The 26,478-nt window shown below is 47.2% G+C and overlaps 1 protein-coding gene across 22 annotated transcripts in view; it reads left to right on the top strand.

Annotated features, from left to right (window-relative positions):
* KSR2 (kinase suppressor of ras 2) overlaps nucleotides 1-26,478 on the top strand; it is a 446,664-nt gene that overhangs the window by 126,130 nt on the left and 294,056 nt on the right. For all 22 annotated transcript variants that reach the window (XR_013366586.1, XM_077875824.1, XM_077875825.1 and 19 more), the window contains 2 exons: nucleotides 3,165-3,305; nucleotides 6,797-6,947. Coding sequence is in view for 21 of the 22 variants with exons in the window: in XM_077875824.1 (XP_077731950.1) it covers nucleotides 3,165-3,305; nucleotides 6,797-6,947 (292 nt within the window). In the remaining variant the exon portion in view is untranslated. The remainder of the gene's footprint in view (nucleotides 1-3,164; nucleotides 3,306-6,796; nucleotides 6,948-26,478) is intronic.

Raw genomic sequence — 26,478 nt, 5'->3', positions numbered from 1 at the left:
ATCCCCTGGCATGTGCCAGCATCTGAAAAAACAATTTAACTCAGGATTCAAAAAACTCAAAAAGGAGGTAACAGAACTCAGGAAAGGAAGAGAAATAAAAGGGGAATGTCATTCATTAAGGTAAATAGGTGAAAAGTAAGAAAACTTTGTACAAATCAGACATACATGGAAATCTCCGTAAGACAGGCAGTGGTGCTAGGGTAAGAAGTCAGTGCAGCAGGGGTTGAGGCCCATGAGGAGAGCATCCAAGTAGGACAGTGGCCAATTAAATAAATCAGTAGACTGAACAAAAAAAAAGTATTGAAGATTGTTTTTCTCACTGAGATGAGTGATACAGATGTGGGAAATAAAAAAAGTTAGAATAAACCCTATGGTATTGGATTGTGACTGGAAGTATTGGTTATCAATACATATAAAAAAATCTAGGCATAAACTTGTGTATCTATGTATACATAGGTGCATTGCACAAGCATACATATATTGCCTAGGCTGTCCGCAGAGGGGACTGGAAACAATGACACCCCAAATTCAGTAAGCACTCGAATCTTGGCTTCTAAATACCATTTCCCGTTCAGAGAAAGCAGTGCTTCCTGGGTGAGAGGACTGATTCTAGAGCCGTGGCAGGGAAAGAACAAGATGAGCCTGGACAATTTTGTTATGTGGCAAAGAGAGGAATTGCTCAGAGAGTGACTGTGTATGCATCAAAGTATATTTCTTTCAAGTAGTTTTTTTTTTGTACCTGAGTCAAAAAAAAAAATGGTTAAAGCAAGTCAGAAAATAAAACAAAGGACAGACAGGAGAGGTCTGTAGGTATCTTAGTTGAAAGATCTGCTCTGGGGCTTCTGGGTGGCTCAGTTGGTGAAGCGTCTGCCTTCTGCTCAGGTCATGACCCCTGGGTCCTGGGATGGAACCCTGCATTGGGCTCCCTGCTCAGCGGGAAGTCTGCTTCTTCCTTTCCCTCTGCCCCTCCATCCTGCTTGTGTTCTCTCTTGCATACACACACTACTCTCTCTCAAACAAATAAATAAAATCTTTAAAAATTAAAAAAAAACTCTGCTCTATTAATAGGTCAGACCCTATTCATTCAGATTAGGGAATTAGAGAAAAAAAACATTCTTTTGGACATTTTCTATTTTAAAACTCTAGACTGAGATTCCGGATTACAAGTGTGGGAACATTAGCTTCATGTGATTTTTGTGCCACTATTGCAATGGAACTTAGGCTTTTTTTATCAAGAAGAATGACAACTTTCATTTTATTAGTAAGGTGAATAGAATTAATGTTAACTGAAAAATGAGTTTTCTGATTCCTTCCAATCAGCCTCAGGCTGGCTCCCATATGGCAGCAGGGCTGGCCTGGGCAGCTTCTGGCTCTTATGGTGTCCCCTCGTTCCCCAACAACTCTAGAGGGAAGTGAGGGCTGTCTCCTGAGCACCTGGGAAGGGTTGCTGGGGAGGGTCCTTGGGGGCTGGGTCTGGCTCACTTCTTGTCCTTGATCCAAATGCTGTGATCAGGCCTGGGTCATGTGCCCATCCTGCAGCCCGAGTGGAGTGGGTAGGTGAGACCGGCCTTACCAAAAACCATATGGACTGGGATCCCAAGAAGGAAGTTTCCCCCAAAGAAAATTGAAATATTCTTTTCAGCAAAAGGGGAAATGCAGATCAGCTGGACAGAAGCAACAGATGCCCACTACCATCATCTCACTGTTAATGTTAGTTTTCACATAACTAGTTTTCCTTTCTTGTGTCATGGAATCTCTCCATAGCATGAGTTCAAGTCCATCTCATTCTAAAAGTATTTGTGAATTTGTGAATATTTGCACATGAATTAAGATTCACAGAGTACAAAAGGATTTATTTATTTTTAAAGATTTTATTTATTTATTCATGAGAGACACAGAGAGAGAGGCAGAGACACAGGCAGGGGGAGAAGCAGTTTCCCTGCAGGGAGCCCGACGTGGGACTCGACCCCAGGACCCCGGGATCACGCCCTGAACTGAAGGCAGACTACTGAGCAGACCACTGAGCCACCCAGGTGCCCCAGTACAAAAGGATTTTTATTTTTATTTTTATTTATTTATTTATTTATTTATTTATTTATGATAGTCACAGAGAGAGAGAGAGAGAGAGAGAGGTAGAGACACAGGCAGAGGGAGAAGCAGGCTCCATGCACCGGGAGCCCGACGTGGGATTCGATCCCGGGTCTCCAGGATCACGCCCTGGGCCAAAGGCAGGCGCCAAACCGCTGCGCCACCCAGGGATCCCTACAAAAGGATTTAAGTGAAATGTTTCTCTGCCGTACTTTTCATATCTGTGACTTATTTATTTTCTAACTGGAAGTTTGTACCTCTTACTCTCCTGAAAGGTACAGCATTGGGAATATAGTCAATACTACTGTAATAACTTTATCTGGTGACAAATGTCACTACACCTATCTGCTTACCATAGAGAGCACCGCATAATGTATATAATTGTTGAGTCACTATGTTGTACACTTGACACTAATATAATATTGCATGTTGATTATACTTCAATTAACAATTAGAAAAAATAAAAACAAAAAATGTTTCTTCCACCTCTCTTCCCCACCACCCCCCCTTCCCTTCCATAGCATTTTGGAAATCCTCCCAGAGTGTCTGCATTTACAAAGCTATATAAATGTAAACAGTGCCCACATGCATGGAGAATATTTATTTTTATGTATCAACGTATCTTGGAGACTGTTCTGAATGACTACATAGCACACTTCCTCATTTTAGTTTATAGCTGCGTAGAATTCCCTTGTGTCATGTACCCGCATTTGTGTCTTCTGCTCATGGACCCTCAGGGTGTTTTCAATCTTTTGCCATTGCAAGTAGAACAGTAAGAGCTATTCTTTTATAGTCACCTTGCACAGGATGGCACCTCTAGGAGATTTCCTAGAAGTGCAATCATTGCATTGGGTCCGAGGACTTATGCAGTGGAAATGTACATGATTGCAGCCCCAAAGCCCCCTAATAAAGTGGTAACAACGTGTGCCCCTCCTTCCTACAGTGACACTGGTGTTTGAAATAGGGGTTGGATGGGGTTCAGGCAGGGAGGGGGGGTGGGGGGCGGGGAGATTCTTGCCTATTCTCCCATGGCAATGCCTGTGACCCATCCCCTGTCCTCATCTGTGTCTCCACAGAGCAAGCTGGTAAAGTACTTCAGCCGACAGCTGTCCTGCAAAAAGAAGGTGGCCCTGCAGGAGCGCAACGCCGAGCTGGATGGCTTCCCCCAGCTTCGACACTGGTTCCGGATCGTCGATGTGCGCAAGGAAGTCCTGGAGGTGACCAGAGACAGCCCCCCACTCCCTGCCCCTTCCTGGCCAGAAGCCAGCCCCTCCGACAGCAGGTTTTTGCCTGTGCCTGACGCAAATATGTGTTGGATGAAGGCGCAGAGGATCTCTGATGCTGTCCAAGTGGGTTGTTAAGAATATGGCTCTACATTCAGTTGGATCCTCTTTCAGCTCTGCCTATTTATTAGCTCAATCACCTTGGCCAAGTCACATTACCTTTTAGACCAGTGCTGCCCAGCAGAACTTCTGTTATGATGGAAATAATTTATATCCATGCTGTCCACGCTACTGCATCGGACAGCATGCCGTACATAGCTGTCGGGTGCTTGAATTGTGATGAGTGCATGTGACTGATAAGCTGGATTTTTAATTGTATTTAATGTTAATTAATGTGCCCAGTGGCCACCATATTGGATCCCACCATTAAATGGGGGTAAAGATTATCTCCTCTTCTGAAGTAGCTAGAATAAAATGAGAAGATCCATCTAAAATGTTCCACTCACAGTCTGGCATCTTACCATTGAAAACTTTGGAAGTAACGAGAGTGGACCACATCCTTAAAATCTCAAGGATAGTGAGATTTTTTTTCCTACCCTCTTGGATTCTAGGTCCCCACTGATTCCAGTGACTAGTCTGGCCCTTCCAAATAAAACTAGTTACTGAATGTTTGGGGCCAGGAGTTGTCCTAAGGGCTCTACACCCAGGATCTCAACTGTTGAGGCTTGCAATGACCTTTTGAGGTGGGGACAATTATCCCCATTGTGCAGAGCAGGAATATAAGGCTCAGAGATGAAGCAACTTCTCCTGTTAGAGTAGATGGGGCTGGCAGGAAAATGCAGCTCAGTAGGACTCTGGAGCCTGTGAGAAGCACTGTGCTTTCTCCTCCTTTTGATGTTGCTGGGGACTCCCTGAACTGGGCAGACAAGGGAGTGCCCCCCTTGCCTGCAGGACGAAGTGCCATTTCTCATGGTGCACCCTTCTTCTTGAAGAGGTCTTCCACCTTTTGTCTTTTCAGACGTTGACCTCTATGTGAGAGCTAGCATGAACCCACCTGATCCTGAGCTAGAGGAAGGGCCCACACATTCCTCAATCACACCCTACCCCAACCTCATGCATGCACACTGGCTGACGTATAATTTTATGTTCCTTTCATTCCCAGAATGGTAATTTCATGTGAATTTCCTTAAAATGAAAGGTCACGAGAAACTACAGACAGCACATTTTATTTGCATGGGCAAATCCACTTTTTAGAGGCTTTTGGGACCATTTATTTATCAAGCTGGATGAATACAGAGACAAAATCCTTTCAGCCAGGGATTGAAAACTGGTGGTTCCCACGCTGTTCTTCCTTGTATCTGATGCACAAACATTTTTTGTTTGTCTGGTATAGTGTTTGCAACAAATTTTTTGAGCCGATATTTAAAAGCTTAAAGAGTTTGCATTAAAAAACCCCAGATCTCTGGCTTCTCTTGAAAAAGCCCAATTGGGGAACTCACTGAACTGAATTCCTGTCTGGTGGCAGTGAATGACCTGATTTCTGCTGCCCCTTAGGATCCTGTAGGCTCCTGCTAGTGAGCGGTTTTGCTCATTTACATTTACCTGGCCTGCAGGTGCCCCAACTCTGGCTCTTACCTTAGTCTGTTAGAATCCTGAGTACACTAACCGGGAGATGGGGACGAGCTGGGGTTCCAGCTCTCTGTCTGTAGCTCCCATGTACGTCCACCAGAGGTCCCCTTTCTGAGGAGGAAAAGGCTCCCAAGTAACAGCCTAGGTTCAGACTTACTTGCTGTGCAACCCTGGGCAAGTGGTCTAATCTCTCTGAATTTTAGTGTCCTAATTACAGACCAATGATGATGATGATGATGAAAGTACTCCTTTATGTGGTCTTTGTGATAGTAAAAAAAAAAACCCCAGGGAAAGCCCTTAAAACAGTGCACCATCCATTTCATTTTTGTTTATTATTATCATTTTATTGGAAGGAAGTGCATCTGGTCTGTTAGTCCGCATTTCTTAAGGCTTTGTCCATTTTTAATGTCGTTATTACTTTTGTGTTTTTTTTCTATGACCCCAAATTTCAGTGAAAATTGAGTATTTGGGGGAGTAAATGATAGGATTAAAATGCACAAGTAAATCCTGCAGCAAAGAAGAGAATTATTTTATGCTGTCAGTGAGTCTCTCTAAATGTGATTTGTTTTGTACCTTCAGATCCTGGACCATCAGTTTTCTTAAAGTGGGCTTTACAAGCCATGTGTCTCTATTTGAGAAAAGCCCTAAATGACTCAAATATTGTTTTTTCCTGCTCCTTGCCCTAGTGAATTGGAAAGGCACTGATTTGTCTTTGTGGCCTTTGGCCTGCATCTGTTTTGAGGTGGGGAAAGAAACTTTCCTCTTTTTGGCTGCCAGTTTAATGCCTGTATGTGTGGTAGAGAGGCTGGTGTGGTGGTGGTGGTGGTCTGATTTTGTTGTAATACACAGATATTGCCACAAGAGGGCAGTAATATTCCACATTGTCCTAGAAACTCCATCTTTAGGTATCTCAAATTCTTACTTAAATAATATATGTAAAAACAATGGATACCATTAACTGCTATAAAATGAAGCCTCTTCGTTTCATATACATGTATAGCTATAGATGTACACAGATGCATAAATGCAAAAAGATGCATAAATATTGAAGTTTGACAAATTTCAAGGTGTATCCATATCATGGTGTTCAGGGACACATCATTTTGGGAAAGGGAGGGTGGTTGCTTTTGGTGGTGAAGGGAAATTTATATCTGGGAATCCTACCCTCTCCAGAGGTATCATGTCCCCATCCTATGCTATACCCCAGCCTTAGCACTTTGTCTTAGAATGCAAAATTGTGCCCTGTGGGCTGGGACACAAATCCAGTTCCATTTCCAGCACTGGACTACAGACAGGGTTCTGTTCTATGCTCAGGCTACTGCCTCTTAGGATTCCTAAGGCCCCAATCTAGACCCTTGAATGTGTAGCTTGGGAGGACAGCCATCAAGAGACTTGGGCTCTGCTCTGAGTTCACTCCTGTATTGGGGCCAAGCCAAGCCAAGCCAAGCAGGAGGCCCAGAGAGCCATCCAAAGATGATGAAAGTGGGATCTGCCCATAAGAAGTTCAGAGAGTACAGAGGAGGGCAGATAATTAACCACCACCATCTATGAAGCACTGACTGCGTGCTCACAATAGGTGCTACCTTACAAAGTAGGTGCCATTAAGACTCCCATTGTACAGGTGAATAAAATGAGGTTCAGAGAGTGTAAGTGACTTGCCCAAGGTAATGAGCGGCAAAGCTGAGATTCAAATCCAAGTCTGTCTGACCCTAGAGTCAGAGACCTCAGCTGCAGTTCACACAGGGTTGGGTGTTGCACGTAGGTACTGCTAGAGGGCAGTGTGGAGGCTCAGCCCACTACCCTTCCCTCTGGGCACCTGAGGTGTGTTTACCATCTTTCTTCCTTCCCTCTTCTAGGAAATCACCCCCGGCCAGCTGAGTCTGGAGGACCTCTTGGAGATGACAGATGAGCAGGTGTGTGAGACCGTGGAGAAATACGGAGCCAACCGGGAGGAGTGTGCCCGTCTCAATGCCTCCCTGTCCTGTCTCCGGAACGTCCATATGTCAGGTGAGCAGGCCTTGGGGATGGAGACTCGTCCCCAAAACATCTGCCTCAGTTCCTCTATATTTCTGTGCCTGAGCTGCAGGCCAGGATGAGACAGAGTCAGCTTTAAATACCACTCATGAGCAGAGAAAAGAGAGGCCTGGATTCGGAAGCCAGAGGTGGTGAGGGCAGCTCTTGGAAGCTCTTCCTTAAGGGAGAGCTCAGGTGTAGGGCATTTGGTTCTGGATAACACCAGCCAAAGGGTTATTAGTTCATCCACATAGTTGTTTCAGTTTCCACCACAAGGTGTCGCTGCAGAACCTCAGTCTGGACCCATCAGGCAGCTGGTTTTCTGCACAAGCCTTTACCGGGTTCAGCATGGGACATTCAACAAGTATTTACTGACTACTGTGTGCCAGCAGGCTGGGATACAGCAGGGAATGCAAGAGAACGTATTTGGAACAGGTCATTGGCCCAGATTCCCCTTGCATGCCCTTTGGTAGTCTTTCTTGCTAGCGTAGCCTTATCAAAGTTATCATCAAAAGGGACCCTGAATCAGGGGCTGTCCTGTCATTGAAGAATATATGGCAACAACCCTGGCCTCAGTTACAAGATGGCAGTAGCACCCTCTCAGTCCCGGTCATGACAAACAAAAATGTCTCCAGATAGTCTACGTGGCCAGGTAACCTTCCAGAAAGTTTGTATCAATTTATGCCTCTCCCCAGATCCTGCCCCCTACAATACACGAGGGTGAGCATTGATGTTAGGTTCTTAATTGCTTTTCTGAGTTCACAACTTCCATCAGAATTCTGCTACTGAGTTCAGTGAAGTCCTTATAAATGGAGCTGGCCTCCAGCTCTGCCTGAGATAGGTGTTTCACTCATCTGTGGTGACATCCTGGGCTGGACAAGACCATGAGAGGGCCTCTAATCTTGTGTTTTCCAGTTTTGATCAAGATGCCTAGAAATGAATCGGATTTACACTGCAACTCTGTACAGATACACACACACACACACACCCATACACATACATACCTGAAACGAGTCTCGTGAAATAAAGAATGGCCATCAAACACATTCTTACTATGCATGATATTTTGCATCCTTTCCTATTTTATCCTGTATTACTTACCAAATGCTGTTCATGACCCACCACTTTCATGTCACACCTCACTTATGGATTGTGAGCCATGGTTTGAAAGACAGCGATCTTTGTGGTCCTGGTGGGGAGAAAAATTTTTCTCTCTACTCTTCTGGGTCCTTGGCTGAAATGGCCCCTGTAATAAAAGACAGATTAACAGAAGAAAAAAAAGTTTTAAAGTTTAATAACATGGTTACTTCCTGTATGTGTGGAAGAGCCTTGGGGAAACTGAGGAACTCCTTAGAGTGACCCAAGACACCACTTTCAATTGCATCTCTAGTTAAAGACAAAGGAGGCAGTTGGGGGGTGGGGCAGTTGTGGGAGGTGACCGGGAAAAGCACAAATAACAAAGGGAAAGTGGGTGTGCAAAAGTCTCTGCCTTCTCCATTGAGAGGAAGAAGTTTCTAGAGTCACCCTTCTGATACTGAGTTGGAGACACCTTTATAAATGGAGGTTTCCTGTATAAATGTCAATGTCTTTTGCAAAAGTGCAACTTCTACTCATGTTTCAGAGCTTCACCCGTGTCTACTGTTTCTTCAAAATAATCAGCCTCAAATAGCTTTTATGCTAAAGGGACATATCTTGGGGTAGCAAATTCTGCTCCCTGTCATCCTTTTGCCTCTACAAAGTCTTCCCAGGCAGCTCAGATGCTATCTACAATGTCCTGCTTCTGATACCAACCTTATGGCCACTGGGACCTTGACAGCAGTGGCCAAGTGCTGCACGTTTGCCCAAATCCTATGGCACTTAGTGTTGAGGTCACCATGGGGAGCAGCGCAACTCAGTGCCATGTGGGGTGCATTCCATTGAACACAACCCAAGTAGGTGTTGGAAGTGAAGACCTTGTTATTACTTGTTATAAGGAAGGAGGCAGGGAGATAGCTCTCCAAGCAAGGCCTCTCCCAACAACAAAATCGGGAAGGGGTTTAAGCTGCAGGTTCATACGTATTCAGGGAGGAGCATGACAAAGGATGGTTCAGGCTAGAATTGGGGCAAAAGTCATCCTCAGGTGGCAGAGTCCAGGTCCTAGTTGACTGAAGTCACAGGCCAGCCAGGTTCAGCATCATCAGCGCTCTGGCTCCAGGTAGTCCAGTATTTGTGTGCTCAACAGGGTTTAAATCCTGCAGAAATGACACAAGAGTGGGCATTAGGTCAGTCTTTACTTTTGAAAAAGCACTGGGAGCTTTACCACTGATTTATTGTCTCTGCTGTGGTCAGACTATGTCCTGGCTTGGGAGTGGCTGTTTGTTTTTCACTTTCTTTTGTTCCCTTAAAATCATTAACTACCAAGATCTATTTTTTTTTTCCTGCAATTTTTATGCATCCCAAGAAGTTCTGCAAGAAATGTGCTTGTGCAAATAGTGCTGGTCTGGCATCGATCACAAAACGGCTGGGGTCCTAACATGACTTCTGTGATGTTAAGAAAGCTGTGTCTCATCTTTACTTTTCTGGGGACCCTTAGCTCTGTCTTGTCTACACACCCAGCTCTGAATTTCCTTGGTGTCATACTTCATGTCTGATCTTCCTGTATGCCACATAGTTGTTTGTCACATTTTAATTTAAATTTTAACCTTTTTTTTGGGGGGGGGTGTGATTTTTAAAAAAAGGATGCCTATCTCCCTACCAAACTGTAAGCTGCAGAAGGGCAGGGATCATACCTCTTTTGGCTCACCATTTTATTCCCAGCCAGAGATCAGTATGTGATACAATATTTGGCACACTCTAGGAACTTAGTAAATATTTTTGAATTAATGCACCTTTCCCCACATGTAGCCCACGCAAATCACCAATGGCTTAAAGTATATGGCCTTTCCATGGGTTGTAAAGAAAGCTCAGGATTTGGCTTCTATTTGGAGCCCCACCGTTCACATTTCCCCCTCAAGCCTTGACTATTGGCTAAATCTACTAGTTACTTAGAGTTTTCTAGACCAGGCATGGATTTCACATGGATTTCTTGCTCCCAGTGCCACTGCCTAGAATTCTCTTTCTCTTTGTTTTTCCAGGGAATCCCTGCTTATCCTCAAACCCAACTCCTGCCTCAAAGCCTCTGCACTTTGTTGAGCGAATGAATGAATGCTTCTGTCACCAACTGACCATGTCTTGCAGTGGTTGTTATTTTCCTGGCTCCCTCATCTAAATGTGACCACCCGCTGGGCAGGTGCAGGACAAACCTAGCTCCTGGCTGGGGTTGTCTCTGTTAAGGGAAGACCCAGGATGCTGTTGGATGTGCTTGCCACTAATCTCCACCAAGGGGAAGCAGTGAGCCATCCTGCACCCATCCTTCTTTTAAATCTTCCCTCAAAAATGATCATTGGTTCCTAGAAGCTTCTAACTATCTTGGGAGCTGGATGATTCCATCATTTCCTGCCCTTCGCTTTAACTAAAAATGTTATCCCAAACTAAGGAACAAACTAGTGTCTTTCCCACGAGACTCTTGTTCTTAAGCATCATGCCATATTTATGCACCCTGGTAACCCCAGCTCTCGGCTGGAGGGCTGGAGTCTTCTACGGCAGTGAAGTCAGATATTTTAAATTCTGGCTTATAAATGGTGACTCGATGCATGTTTGTTAAATGACTGAGGGAATGCAAGTTGTATTGAGAAACTCATGGAAGCAGATAGAGACAAGTAAGCTTTATGCCTGGCTGAGGATACTCTCTGCCTCTCTCTCTCTCTCTTAGGGGATCAGGCAACTTTATTTTAGACGTGTGACTCTAATCTTAGTTTTCTCCTTGGGTTGGGTATATTTTTGTTTTCCAGTGTCCAAGGAGCCCCTGAGTTAGGAAAAAAAAAAAATTAACCATTCTTGACTTTTCAGAGCTTGTTAGATCAGCCTCAGCCTGAAACTGAAGAAGCCTCAACAGGCTCGGGGGACCCCAAATCCATGATATCTTAACCTTTTCTTATCATATCAGATGTGGCCTGAAACCAAAAAAACATTCAGTCATTCAACAAAGTTTGTGGAATGCCTGCACTGTGTCAGGGACTGTTCTGATCTCTGAAAATGCAGGCTTGGATGTCAGTCCTCGGGGGTTTACGTTCTAGCAGGGGGAGACAGATGACACGTTATGATCATAATAAGCAAATGAATTGCAAAGTGTGTTAGAGTAAGTGCAGTGGGGGACAGAAGAAGAAAAGTGGAGCAGTCTCAGGGCGGTTGGCAGAGCCTTCTGGGAATGGTGGCCAGGTTGTCCTATTAAATAGTGTGGTCAGGGTGGGCCTTCCTCCTATTCAGTTTTCCTCTCTGCTCTCCTTTCCCAGGCTTTCACTGTCTGCTAACAGTGTGGAATCTGGACAAACCCAGCCTCTGCCAAATTCTGAGTCTACAACCTATCAACTATGTGATTTTCAGTATGGCCTCTCCAGATTCTGAGCTTAGTTTCTTAAGTAGTGGGATGAAGATGATGATCATTTCCACCCAGTGGTTGTTGGAAGGATTACATAAGATGGCATAGGCAAAGCATGGGGCCTGGCTCAGATTAGGTACATGATGAGTCCTCTTGTTACCATTACTGTCATTGTCCTCATTAGCACCATCCCTGCCCCTGTCCTACATCCATTACCACCATCTCTGCTGAAGTTCTACTACCATCACCACCCATCACCACCATTGTGTCATCACCATCATCACCACCAGCCACACCATCACCACCACCATCAGTGCCACCAACATCACCACCACCACTATCCACACCATCACCACACCATCAACCACACCATCATCATCACCATCACCACCAGCCCACCACCACCACCATTAGTGCCACCAACATCACTACCACCACTATCCACACCATCATCATCACCACCATCACTACTGTCAGCATCACCATCACCACCATCATCATCACCACCAACATCACCACCATCGCTATCTACACCATCACCATACCACCAACCACACTATCACCACCACCATTATCATCACCATCACTAACATTGTCATCACCACCATCACCACCACTATTACCATCACCAGGGTCCACTAGCCTTTCTCTGCCCCCAACTCTTTTCCCTCTACCTTTCTGCCATACTCCTCCCTTTTTTTTTCTCCAAAGGACCCCTGGCCTTCAGTTTTCTAATTATGCTTCTAATTCTGTGTTTCTCTGATTTCCCTTCCCCTGGAGCCACTGTCTCCCTCAACATTGCTGCTTCTTTAGAACCTATTCCCACCCCCCCCACCCCCCGTTTGACTTGATTGTTCTCTAGAGGTGGCCCACGTTTCCTCTGGCCAAAAGCATCAAACAGAAAAGCCCGAACAATTTTTTCATGGCACATGGCCCCATTTTCTCCATCATGGTCAGTACAGAGCCAAGGTCCTAGGGTTAAATTGATTTATTGCTGGAAGGGTGTATTCCTGCCATTTGCTCCCTCTCCCCTTCAGCCCCAGACTGGGCCTCAGGCCTGAAGACCACAGCCTCTCTCCTTGAACTCTCCTCTCTGGGTCACAGCTGCTTATCAGAGAAGAACTTGGAGGGGACAAGGCTCAGAGATCAGAATACAGATGCTGTGCTTTTCTTTCTCTTCTGCTTCATCTTTGTCTGTACTCTTGGTCTTTTGACTGTTTTCAGAGTAATAATGGGCAATCATTTGCATCTTTGCTTTCCCAAGGAAAGACCCAGGTCCCACATCATGGAAGACCTTGATTTTCTCCTTCCTTCCTTTCCTTCTTCCATACATGATTTATCAAGCACTCAGTATGTATCAGGCACTGTGCTAGATTCCAGGCTTGGGGACTCTTTTAGGGCTTCAGGGTGGAGAGCTGAGAACCAAAGCGCAAGGAGGAATTCTCCTAATGACTTGGGTGGGGGTGGGAGGGGGTAGCATGCAGAAGTGCCTTGTGGCAGGAGGCAGCATGTTACATTCCAAGCACAGACAGACCTGTGTGACTGGAAGTCTGGGCCGGCCTTCACAGTGGACCCTGGCACAGAGCTTGCATAATGGGATTTTGAGCAGAAGATGCTCAGATCATTGTTCACTTTTCAGACAAACACTCTGGTTTCAGAGGAGGGGAGTGGCTTAGAGTGAGTTGCTGGTAAGTGCAGCAGGAGGAGGCTCGAGGACTTCCAGGGTGTTGGAGGGTTGTGGAATGCAAAGGTCAAGAAAGAATTCTTGAGATTTTGTGTGGTGCAACTTAGTAAGTTTATTTAAGTAGCATGGAGACAGGGGCAGAAAAAATGGGCAGAAAAAGCTGAACTTTTGTTGTATGAAGCTGGTGGTTGTATGCTTTGTGCTCAAGGGGGAAGGGACATGTAGGGAGTAGATCATAAGTGTCTTCGGATTTCTACTCCTAAAACTACTTTCCCAAGATTTTTCTAGTGCTTATCATTGAGCTTGACATTAATTATTGGTGAGAAATACAGGCAGTCAAGAGGTCCTTGAAGAATGTAGAATGTAGAAGAATCAGCACATATTGATCCTTATCAGAACTCTGCAGGCTGTAGGCCAGCCTTCTGGGCTAAAGATGAACATTTTTTCTGCTTCCATCCCTTATCACAGGGAGAGAGAGAGGAGGCTGGGGTACAATTGGCCATTAGGTACCCCCAGACCCTAGCAGCCTCTCTGGAGCTTGTGCTGTGGGGCCCCCTCCAGCTCCTCCTCCTGCGTGTCCAGGGGGAGGACTGGGAGCCAGGAGAAAAACAGGACACAAAATGCCCTGAAATAGGACAGCCTCAGATGTTCTCTTGCTCCTTCCCGGTTTGGGCGTCGAATGAAGCCCACTAGAACCTTGCCTTCACTACAGCCTTCCTTAGACTGGCACAAAGAGTGAGAGCAGGATTGATTGCCCTATTGTTCCAGTTGCTTCTAACTTTGGGCTGACTGGGGAGGCTGAGGGAGAGTGGCCCCTCCCAAAGCCCACAGTGTCTGGTGTGTTCCAGAGCCCATGTCCTCTTTCCATCATCAAACCCTCTCCAGCTCTGGGCTATAGATCCTCAGGAACACCTTGCACACAAGTAGTGCCACTTGGGGTCTCTCAGTGGCGAGTGATAGAAACTTAATGCAGCCTTACTCACAAGTGGCTCATGCATTCATTCAATAAATACCAATCCAACTTCCTGGCTCAGTCACTGTTGGGGGCCAAGGGACATAGTGGTGGGTACAGCCCACCAGCTTCCTGCGCTCAGGGACCTTATATTCTAGACCCACACTGTCCAATCAAGCAGCCACTAGATTGTTGGGTGTGAGTTTAGTTCGGGCTGTGTGCTGGGGCACCCAAATATTGCCTTTCCATGTAACTTGGGTTTCTTATAGAATTAGTTCATAAGGGGAGACTGGAGATTCAGAGCAAGGTCTCTAACCTGTCCTGATGTGGGTAAGCCAGTCTGGGTTTTTGGAGACCTCTGGAAGCCAGCATGTCCATCTGTTGCAGGGAGACCAGGAAGAGGGACCAGTGTAGACGCCTATGGAAGGTTATGGTTCTTTGGAGCTGTTCCCTCTGGGAGTTTGCAGGAAAGTGTATGGTGTCAGATTTGAGGTCACTGTTGGTCACCAGGGCCCACTGTCAGGATGAAGGAGCAGGACCCGACGAAGGATAAACTAGACCGGCACCTCTACATCTGTCTCCTATTGTCCTGGGTCACAACACTCCAGGTGGACCCCACTGGAGTCTCCTGCTTCCTACACTTCTCACATTTTATATGACTTTGGCCAGCTCTAATCTGGGACCCAACAGAGAAGGAAATTCTGGAAACGTGGATGCCAGCATAGCCAAGTTGACAATACACTGGGGAAGTGCAGGGAGCAGGAAGAGAGGCGAGCAGCAGCATGGAAGGTACAGGGAGGGGAAGAGAGTCAGGTATCAGCTCCTCAGGAGCCTCAGAGCCACAGCAAGAATTGGGTTTCTTTGAAGCAGAATAGGAGGCTGTTGGAGGGTGTGTGTGTGTTTTTTTTTAAGATTTTATTTATTTATTAATGAGAGAGAAAAAGAGAAAGTGAGAGGCAGAGACACAGGCAGAGGGAGAAGCAGGCTCCATGCAGGGAGCCTGACGTGGAGCTGACGTGGCACTCGATCCCGGGTCTCCAGGATCACGCCCTGAGCTGAAGGCGGCGCTAAACCACTGAGCCACCTGGGCTGCCCTATTGGAGGGGTTTTAAGAAGGGAATTGTCTTGGTTTGATTTCATTCAAGTCATCAGGCAAGGGTGAATGGAACTGGTTTTAGGCAAGTTCCAATCCATTGGCCAATCTCTCTTCCTCCTTTTTCATCCCTTAGTTCTACTTCCCTTGGGCTTGGCCTCAGCTCCCCCTGCTTATTTATCTCTATCTTTCTTTCCTCATCTGTAAAATGGGGATGCTGGTAGTATTTTCCTTGTGGCACCGTTGCCACAAAATAAATGAATTAATACAAATAAACAGTCTGATGTCTGGCCAATTATATGCCTAATACATGGTCGGCTATGGTTATCTTCATTATTTTAAGTTGATCCCTCTACCCTCTGCCCTGCCCTGCCCCTGGCCTTTGTCTTATAGCCAGGGAAGGAGAACCCCTGCTGAGAAACCTCGTCCAGGGCTTCATCTGCCCTTCCCAATATAGCTGCTACTTTTACTTTCTTGCTTGCCACCTTTGGCCTGTCTCTTTAGACCCCCGCCACTTCATGCGGTCAGCCCTGGCTTTTGTAGGAGCCTCCCAGTGAGAACAAAGAGAATCTGGTTTCTGGCTTTCATGTCTGATCCAAGCCAAGGTTCCCCCCTCCCTGTATTCCTTGCATTCTGGATGTACAGAGTGAGAAGAATTAGGCTCCAAACTGAGACTGAACTTGGACCGTGGAATCTGCAGGGGCCGTATTGTTTGAGGCTCGTGGGTTCTATGTTTACTAACCAGCCGAGCTGAATCAGACTGAAACTGACCGTTCCATCTTAGAGTCAGACCCAAGCCCCTTCCCCCAGGCTCCCAGGTGGTCCATCTCCAGATGGCTTCATTAGCTTATCATACCAGCTACCCTGACCTCATTGCTTTTCTTTGAAAAGCCCACCTCAGGGCCTTTGCACAGGTCATCCTTTCTGCCTGGAGTGTTGTGGCCCCAATCTTCCCATGGCTGGTTCCTTGTCATTTTGGTGTCCGCTCAGATGCCACCTCCCCAGCGAGTCCCACGTCTGTCCCAGCCGTTCACAATCCCCTTACTCTATCGTGTTTTCTTCACTGTTCCTATGACATCTGAAATGATTCTGTTTATGTGTCTGTTTGTTTCTCTACGCCTCACTAGCACAGTGGTTCCCAGACCTGTGTGTGCATCAGCATCCCCAGTAGGGCTCCCGGATTTTCTGTTGTGGCTGTTCTAGAGAAGCACCTAGGCACCTGCATTTATAAGCAGTTCCCAGGTTCTGCTGTGGCTGGGGGTTTGGGGACACCACTTGGAGAACGGCTGTGCCAGAACCGTTCCAGAGCCTGGCTTTGAAGGGTTGAGTAAAAGGTAGTCACTGAGTGGTTAAGTGAATGAGGGTGGCCCATGATACTAGTAAAAGCAGAAATTGGTGGAGTTCTTACTGACAGAAGCAATGTGCTAGATCATCGACAGGCAGCACTAGCTCATTGAATCCTTTCGACAACCTCATGAGGTTTATACACTTAGTTTTTTTATTTACTGGTAAGAAAACGGAGGCCCAGAGAGGTAGACACTTTCACCAGGGTCACACAGCAGTGTGTTAGAGCCAGGGTTGGAACTCAGGTTGGTCTGACTCCTGTCAAGCCAAGCGTCCTCCCATAAGACAGAGGGTGGGGATGGCTTTCTCCTTAGCCCTGGAGTTGGGGGGGAGGGTCCATGTATTTCCATTTGCTCAGCTGGAGTGTGCACCCCTCTGGGGAGCTTATAGGGGTGTGGCAGCTTAAACCAGAAATGAGAGAAAAAGACATTATTTAGAGCATATATGTAAATACTGAATAACAACAACATTGCATATGCACAGAACACATTCAGTTTTAAGAAGCCCCTGCCTGCAGATGGTCTTATTTTCATCCTCACAGATGTATGAGTGGTGTGGGCAGACCAGGATAAGCACCCATTTCACAGGTGAGAAAACAGAGGCCAGCAGAAGGCTGCTCTGACTTACCATGGAGCTGGAATTGGAACGGCAGCACCTGTTCCTGCTGCTCAGCACAGAGCCCTTTCTACAGTGGGGTGTTTGGGGCTGCTGGCGGGGGCCGCCTTGCCCCTCCAGGTTGAATCCCAGAGCTGCGGAGCTGGGACCCTGCCCTGAGGTGGGTGTGGCTGGGAAGGTCAGCAGTCCCTGGCGCCTCCTCGGAGCCCTGGGAGGCTTCTCCCCCTTCCTCCAGCAAGGCTTAGTCTCCCTCAGTGAGTATTTCTGCCCTGTTCTTAGCAATGGTTCTGGAAGAGAGTGGGTCTCTGATCCTTGGGTATGTGATTCTATTTGAAAAGTTCAGTAAATGTGCCAGAGGAAGCAGGGAGGGTGGGGGGAGTGGAGAGAAGTGGTATTATTTGGAACCAAATTTGCCCCCTCTCCATGTCCCAACACTCTGATGTAGCATTGCTGGACACAAGGAGATGGCTCCAGCTCCTTATGTCATGCTTTGCACTCAGGTGGCCTTTTGTGTTAATTATTTTCCTGAATATCGACTGATAGTCTTGTATGATAAGTGCCCAAACTACTGTTCGGGGAAGGAGGAAGAAAAGGCACTGTTTTTTTTTTTTTTTTTTAAGATTTTATTTATTTATTTTGAAGGGGCGGGGGGGGGGGGAGGGCGGACAAAGGGAGAGCGAGAATCCACAAGCAGACTCCCTACTGAGCCCAGAGCCTGACAGGGCTGATCCTGGGACACTGAGATCCTGAGCCAAAACTAGGAGTCAGATATTTAACCTGCTGAGTTATCCAGGGGCCCTGGAAAGGCACTGTTCTGACCAAGTTTGAGGGTTATTTTTGTTTTCTAAATGAATACATAGCAAACAATTCTAGAAGGAGATACAGTTGGATATTTAGCATAGTTGTCTTGGATCAGGGGTGATTATTCTTTCTCTTTTGCTTGTCTGCATTTTCTGTCTTTCTGGGAAAGAAACAAGTAATTGTGTAACTTCAAAGAGAAAAATTTGAAGGAAAAAAACTCCACGTTGTTTACCTTGTTCTGTTCGCCTTATCCTGTGTTCCTCCCAGCTGCTGGTACCTGGTGGGCCTGGATGCTCAGACCCTGCAGACCTGGATGATTTCATATATTTATTAAATCCCCTCTTTGCATCTGTTCAAAAGAGAAAGCCTCCTGACTGCATGTTTTGAAGTAAACCTTCCCATGGCTTAGCAACTGCTGACAATGCCTCAAGACATAAATGCCCCCACTGCCAGGAAGCCTGCCTTGATTGCCGCTGCTCTCATCTTGGCAGTTATCTTATACTTGTTGTTTGGATATATAAATCTCCCCTACAAGATTATAAATTCCTAAGGTAGCAGGCACTATCAGTTAGTAGCAATAAAAATAACAACAACAAGTTATTGAAAGCATATTATGTATCAGGTATTATCCTAAGCTGATTTTAAAAAAACTTCAGTTACACTTCAGAACTTCCCCAGGAGAGAGACACCTGGGTGGCTCAGTCAGCTGGGTGTCTGACTCTTGGTTATGGCTTGAGTGGTGATCTTGGGGTTGTGATCTCAGGGTCATGGGGTGGAGCTTGGTGTAGGGCTCCATGCTTAGCAGGGAGTCTGCCTGGGATTCTCTCCCTCTCCCTCTGCCCTCTCCTTGCTTGCACGTGCAAGCTTTCTCTTTCTCACTCTCTCTCTCAAATAAATGAACAAATAAATCTTAAAAAAAAAGAACTTCCCCAGGAGATAGGGATTCATATTCTTTGGTTCTCAGATGATAGAACAAAGGTACAGAGAGGTGAACCGAGTGATCCAAGGTCATGTGGCCATTAAACTTGGGGCAGGAGGGCGCCAGTCAGCTTTGCTGCCCACACACTCAACGAACACAGGGTTTCTTTCTTTCTTTCTTCCTTTCTTTCTTTCTTTCTTTCTTTCTTTCTTTCTTTCTTTCTTTCTTTCTTTCTTTCTTTCTTTTCTTCTTTCTTTTTTAAAGATTTTATTTATTTATTCATGAGAGACAGAGAGAAAGAGAGAGAGATCGAGAGAGAGAGACATAGGCAGAGGGAAAAGCAGGCCCCACGCAGGGAGCCCAACGCTGAACTCGATCCCGGGTGTCCAGGATCACGCCCTGGGCTGAAGTCAGTGCTAAACCGCTGGGCCACCCGGGCTGCCCTCTTTTGTTTTCTATAAAGTACTCATCACAGTGGCAAAAAGTATCATTGAATGAATTAACAAACAAATGAACTGTCATAATTGAATCATGGAAATTGCGCCCTTGGAGCAGAAGGTTGAAGCATTTTTAGATTTGCCCCGGGAGAGAGAAATGAGTGGAAGACAGTTTCTGGCTATATGTCAGTGATGGGCTCATGGGGTAGAGATGAGGAGCAGATAATGAGAGAGAATTCTCTCTGAAACAGAGATGGGCAAGCAGCCCACAGGCAAGTTCTGCCCTCCGTCTGCTTTTGTAAGTAAAGCTTTATTGGAACACCACCATGCCCATTTGTTCACATGCTGTCTGTGGCCGTTTTCACACCACAACAGCAGAGCTGAGCGATATGACAGAGACAGAGCAAAATGGCTCAGAAAACCTAAAACACTCTCTTTTTGCAGAAACAGTTCGGTAACCCTTGCTATAAAAGGCCAGGCAGGAGATGAATGTCAGCTCAAACAAATGCATCCATGGTCGAAACCAGAAGAGACCTCAGTCCGATATAAAGAGGGAGGAGGGGAGTAAGTAAGGAACGGTGTCCTGGGGGAGGGGAGGGCATTACCTGTGGAGAACTCTATGGATGAGGGTGAGCTACTCTTCACACAGCAGGACAGCATTTATGTGGAGCTGTCATTTATTGATGCCTTACAATATTCTGTGCCTTGGGGAGGGAATAAAGGGCATGAAGGATGGGCATGCCCAGAGAGGCTAAGTAACTTGTCCAGGGTCACACAGCTAGGACACGATAGAGCCTGCCTGCATTCAAACCCGTGCCAGTCTCACCCAAAGGATGTCCTTTCATCAGACAGTGTCCTATGTGCTGACTTTTCTGATCTGTCCCCTCCAGACTGTGGATTCTCTGGGGTTGGGGACCATGGCTTATGATCTCTAGAGTGCTGTCCAACTAATGCCCTGCAAAGTGCCCCACTATCCCATTGGGATTCTGGGCATGCTGTGTCTCATGCTCCAGATCGCCTTCTTGACTTCAGCCTTCACTTGGAAAAGAAACCTGAAATGGCCTCCCTTCCCCCAGCTACCCAGAAGACCTGTTGCCACCTCCAGCCTCCACGTCAGCCCCGTCCTTGGGCACAGAGCTCAGTTTAGTTCTATCATCTGATCACTTTCTTTCTTTAGCGCTTTTGTTTTTTCCCTTCTCTGTCTGGTACTTTGTGGAAGAGAAATGAGGAGGACAGGCTTTGTAATCGGATACCAGGGTGCCCTTGGAGGCTGAGGCTGGTGCTCTCCCTTCTCAAGACCTTCTGCCTTCATGGTCGTGGAGGGCGGAGGAACCAGAGGCAGGGCTATCCAGAGCTTTCAACTCTAGGCTCCTTGCTTGAAGAAGTTAGCTCAAAGAGCTGGTCAGCTGCGAACACTGAGATACTTGGGGATACTTTTTTTTCCTCCCTGCATTTATCACTCTGGACACATCATCCCACCAGGGCCGCTTTGTGATGATTCCTGACGGCCACCAGGAGGTGCTCCCTGACAAAGGATTTGCTCAGGTGCCGCTGCGAAAGATTTATGTCAATGTGCCAACGGCAAGACACCTCAGTCTCATCCTCTTAACTTTCAAATAAGGAACAATGGAGTCCCAGAAAGGAGAAAGGCAGGGCCCAACCATGGCCGGGAAACAAGTGTGGGCTTGGCTTACACACTGGGTGTCATCCACAGAGCGTTCTGGGCAGGCTGAAAGCAGGTGGGTTGGGGGACCTTTGGTCTCCTTTTCCAGCTGCACAGACATCAGAGCAGGCTCGCGGTTCCTGCTTGCCTCCGGTTGGCTCAGAAGGGGTCTTGCTGTCACTAACCTCCCTGCAGGGCACTTGTCATTGTCGCTCTCTCTCGTTGGTCTCCCTGCCACGCTGCAAGGCCAATGGAGAGAAGAAGATGAGCAACCCTGAAAAGCAGGTTCCAAATAATAGTGAAAATGCAAAGGGAGCTCAAAGGGACAGGGGTCTCATTTCCTCAGGAGACATCTCAGAAGAGCTTGGGGGGCAGACTTGGGGTGCCTCCTGTGGTAGGAGCCCTCCTAGAGCCTGTTGATAGGCTCAGGGAAAAGCTGTCAGACTTAAAACCAGCATCTTCCCCTTTGCACATGCCCAGCATTGGGGGCACATACAGAAAAGGCAGAGCCATAATTGGCACAGGAGACCCCAGGCTGTAGAGAACCTGGTCCAGCCCCGTCTCCCACCAGAGCCTGTCTTTGAAACAGGCCTAAGAAATACCTAATCATTTGGTGTTGTTGCGAATAAGTGAGATGCTGTACGCTTTGCCTCAGTCTGGGGCTGCTTCCCCCTGTTGGAACAGAACCTTACTTTGGTTCTTTTGGCTGGAATGAATTGGAAATTGAACCACCCAAATGAATGGGCCGAGTCAAAGATTTCTTTCCCTGGTCTCCTGTTCTGCCTCCAGCCTCCTTCGGGAAGGCTGGGAAGGCTGAGAAGGCTGGGAAGGCCGGGAAGGCCAGTTCCTCTGGAGCTGAATGGCCACAGGCGCCAGAGCTGGTGCCACCTGCTGTGTGATGAGTGGGGCCACCTGAGGGTTTTGCCTCAGGGACTTTGTCTGGTGGAGCCCCTGAATTTGACAGAGCTGGTGCCCCATGCAGGACTGGGGGCTTTGCAACTATTTTAGTATTTGGGAGCAGGAAAAAAAGGTAGCGACCAATCACAGTCTTCCTTTAACACATTTGGGAGTTTGGAAAACCTCCCATAATCTTTTATAGAACCATGGGACTATATTTATCCCTCCGAAGTGAACAAGCTTCTAGACTAAGGGGCTTTTAGGCAGGGGGTCTGTGGGATTACATGTGGTCCTTTTTCGCTGAGCTCTGTCTCGAGGCTGTGCGGCGGGGGAGCCGTGCTTAAGAACGTAATGGTTGCCTGTTAATGCCATCAGACCTCACCAGATCATGGGTCCCCAATAGGGGATCTTGGGGATCATAGCATGTAAAGGGCTGGCCTGGGGTTTCAAACCTGGGCACCATTGACATTTGGGGATGGATGATTCTTCATGGTGGGGGCTGTCCTGTGCATTACAGGGTGTTTGGCAGCATCCCTGGCCTCTACCCACCAGATGTTAGTAGCATATCCTCCCCCCCTCCCCCATTGCCCCAACTCTTCAGCTGTAAAATCAAAAATGCCTCTAGACATTGTCGAAGGTTCCCGGTTGAGAGCTACTTCTTGACGATGCTCTGGCTCGGATGATGACAACTTAAGTATTCTGAGGCCAGACGAAAGCCAGGAGATTTTTGTGAACTGAGGCCCTGTAAAAGCACAGAAAACCATAATTGAGTTGGGAGTTGGACTTTGGCTTATCAAGCCCAGAGCAAGATTTTCCCAGGGGTCCTTAGTCACATTTACAGGAACCAGATGAAAGCTAGGAGCTTTGATGTGGCTCCCTCTCTCCCTCACACATAAACATACCACATGCAAGCATACACACCCTCGCATTCACAATCTCCCCCTCTCTTCCCAGGGACCTTGCTGCAACTTCAGGCTTACAGGCAAACAGCTTCCAATCATCCTTTTCCTTGAGGAAAGATTCCGTGAAAGGGGACAGTAGTGGACATTGCTCAGGGTGGGAGGCCAGATGCTTGGATTAGCCCTCCCCTGACTTCTCTGGCTATGGGAGTCTGGACGAGCCACATGGCCTGGCTGAGCCTGGTGTCCTGGTCTATAAAATACCCGGGGACAGGAAAGATAGTCAATAAATCCCCAGCAATTCCATGTCTGAAATTTGACGTTCACATCAGGCCAGTGAACTGACAGCAGGAATCATGTCCTCATCCTCATAGACAGCTCTTTGGCTCTCACCTTGGCTCCCAGTTGCTGTTGTTATTAATTATTATTGCATCGGGCCCCATATCAGCTCAGTGGCACCTTCTTTGGATGCTTTGAACATAGGAAACTACTCCCCATCTTTGTTCCTGTTTCTTCTGCCTGCAACAGAGGCCATGGGCTGGCTCCTTCTCATTAGTGCCAGCTCAAATGCCGTAGGAAGCATTCAATACACAGTAGTAGTATGATTACCTTTGCCACATTATTTGTTGTAGACACGGAAGCAAGGAGGCTGAGAGAGCCCAGGGGAAGGCGAGAATGCAGCCAAGCGAGTCAGGGGGCACTTTCTAGAGGGAAGACCTGCTACGTGTGGTTCCAAGGGTGACAGTCTGTGTTTGGGCTTCTTCTTGGGTTGGTTATTTTGTTTTATTGCCGGCCAAATGCCGTATCTCAAATCTGCTCAGGGTGGATGTGCTTTCTTTCAAATTATCATAGCTCAAAATTCTTTTTCTTTTTGGATCATTTTGTGTTAAAAGCTGTCTGTAGACTTTCAGTACTAAAGTCCGTAACATACACATTCTGGGGGAGACTATGCCTATCTCTCTCTCTCTCTTTTTTTAAATATTTTATTTATTTTTTTACTTGAGATATAGTGTGAGCGAGAACGCAAGAGAGAGCACAAATGGCAGGGAGCAGTAGGCAGAAGGAAAGGGAGAAACAAACAGTCTCCGCACTGAGCAAGGAGCCGAATTACGGGGCTCGATCCCAGGACCCTGAGATCTTGATCCAAGCTGAAGGCAGATACTTAGCCAACTGAGCCACCCAGGTGTCTCCCTCTTTTTCTTTCTTTCTTTCTTTCTTTCTTTCTTTCTTTCTTTCTTTCTTTCTTTCTTTCTTTCTTTCTTTCTTTCTTTCTTTCTTCCTTCCTTCCTTCCTTCCTTCCTTCCTTTTTTTTTTTTTGTTTTTAATTTTTTATTTATTTGTGATAGTCACAGAGAGAGAGAGAGAATGAGGCAGAGACACAGGCAGAGGGAGAAGCAGGCTCCATGCACCGGGAGCCCGACGTGGGATTCGATCCTGGGTCTCCAGGATCGTGCCCTGGGCCAAAGGCAGGCGCCAAACCGCTGCGCCACCCAGGGATCCCCCCCCCTTTTTTTTTTAAAGAAGGAGGTAGTATGTAGGAAAAATGCCTGAATCTTACCTAAATATATCCACTTTTCTTTGATCCTCATACCAAACTCCAGAAGGTAAAAGAGGAGTTTAAATGGAATTCCTTGAAAGCCTTGACCATGGGCTTTATTCAGGTTCCTGGCTTATGCCACTTCTCTGATGAGACGCTGAGATTTTGGCAAAGGGGCATGATGACATCAGTGTAGGGCCAAACATGTTGGAGAGGAGAAGATTGGAGGTTTCTGTATGAAGGAGGTGCTGGCGTCCAGTGGATTTTTCCAGATATTCTTGGTGCCACTGCATGTGGAAAGGAGGAGTTACCCTCTCTTGGCTCCCATCTTTTGTGGGTCTCTTTCTGCATGAAGGTTTGTTATTCCTGCTATGTACGAGGCATCGGTCCATGTGTATGATGTGCTAGGTGTGTTGCATGCAGGGACTTCCATGGATGGCCTCCTTTAGCCTTATCACAACTTTGTAGGATTAGGGCTGCCCCATTCTTGTAAAAAGGGAGGAGATGGTCTTCAGAGAGGTGGATGAATTTGGCTAAGGATGCACAGCTTTGACAAGGCATGAAGGCAGGCTCACACTTGGGGTTTTGGTGTGCGATCACTGCATTACGCCACACCCCGAAGCTCTGAAGGAGAGAAAGGAAGGGGGTGGCACTTACTGAGAACCCAGGTGCTCTACAGAAGTCACTCCAGTGAACTCAGATCTGCTGAAAGAAAGCCCGTGGGCTTTACCATTTAGACCCGACTTTGAGGAACATGAACCATGGGATGGTAGTGACTTGCTGGCCCTGGTCCAGGTAATACTGGAGGGTAGTTTGATGCCCTTTGAGTAGACTGGACCAGAGAAGCTCAGCAGGTGAGCCTGGAGGGAGAAGTAGGTGAGGAGGAGGGAGAGGCAAGGTGAGGTCAGGAGGAGGCTGGGACAGGCCTGGAGTCCGAAGGAGTATCCTGCTCTGTGATTTCAGGCAGCTGTGGGCCTGACCTTGTTGGATCTCTAATTGAAACAATAATGGTGCCCGTATCTTCCTTAAAAGGCAGGGTGGAGGATGCCATGAGGTGGTGCATGTGAGAGCTCATGGCTCAGCACGTGGCGTACAGTATGTGCTCAATAAACAACAGATGCTACTTTGGCTATATTATTTCCAGTGGCACAGTTCAAACGGAGCTTTCCAAGGGGCAAGTAAGAGTGGCCGCTGGGACTGTTTCTTTAGGTGAGGTGTCAAGTCAAGGGAAGGCCTGGGGGTCCATGTAGTGAAGGGGGCTGCCCAGGTCTGCCTGAGCATGATATTTTCCCTTCTCAGTGGGCTGAGTTGAATTCGCAGCCAGTTTTGAAGTCTCAGGGCTTTTGCTTTTGCTTCCGCGGTTTTGGCAAGCTGGGGTGAGCCCAGGGAACGGCTGAGAGCCTGGGCACCACCAGGTGGGAGAGTAGAAGGAAAAAAGTGTCAGATTGTCCCACAAAACAGGCATCATCCTCCTAAGCACCGGCTCAGCATTTAGGTCACGTGGTCCTGGTCTCAGACTCTGGGCTCTTGCAGCTTACCCGCTTGTAACCTTGGGAAGTCCGTTTGTTCCTTCGGACCTTGGTGTTCCCATCTGCTCGATGGGGATGAGGCCAACATCTGTGTGAGTCTGTGGAGCAAGGGCCGTGTGAGCAGGGAGCATCAGGAAAAGGCCCAGCAAACCAGGCAGGGGACACGGGTCACAGGGCCAGAAGTTCAAGGTGAGCAGGGACAGAGGTCGTGTGACTACCACTCACCACCTGCTCTGCATTTTGTACTTATCCTGCGGGTTCCATGGCTTCTCAGGGCCATAGAATGTCTTGGATTCTGCAGCCAGCAGCCGTTCTGTCTCTGACCTACGAGCCTCCTCGCAGACCTGGGCTGTGGGCACAGTTTCCCAGGACAGAAAAGCAGCCCAGGGAGGAGAGCCCCAGATTTGGACCTGAAATCTGCCTTGAATCCCTTGTACCCACTTCCTAGGTCACGAGAGGAAGTCACATCACCTGAGCTTTGGTTTTTCCCTTTAAAAGAGAGAATTGAAATTCTTGTTTTCCTTTCCTGCCAGGATCTTGGTGCGGACTGAACAAGGTGAGGTCCCAAACGTGCTTTTGCAAGCTGTCAAGTGGCGAGAATTGGAAGGAGCCATGATGGCTGGCTCTGAAGCCTCCGCTTCGTCTGGGGCCTTTAGCAAAGAAGGGCAGAGTCTCTGTGTTGAAATAAATTCCTTGGAC

This window comes from Canis aureus, chromosome 27 (genome assembly GCF_053574225.1).
Source record: "Canis aureus isolate CA01 chromosome 27, VMU_Caureus_v.1.0, whole genome shotgun sequence".
Classification (NCBI taxonomy): Eukaryota; Metazoa; Chordata; class Mammalia; order Carnivora; family Canidae; genus Canis; species Canis aureus.
The sequence above is the reverse complement of the archived record's forward strand: the minus strand, read 5'-3'. Positions and strand labels throughout refer to the sequence as shown.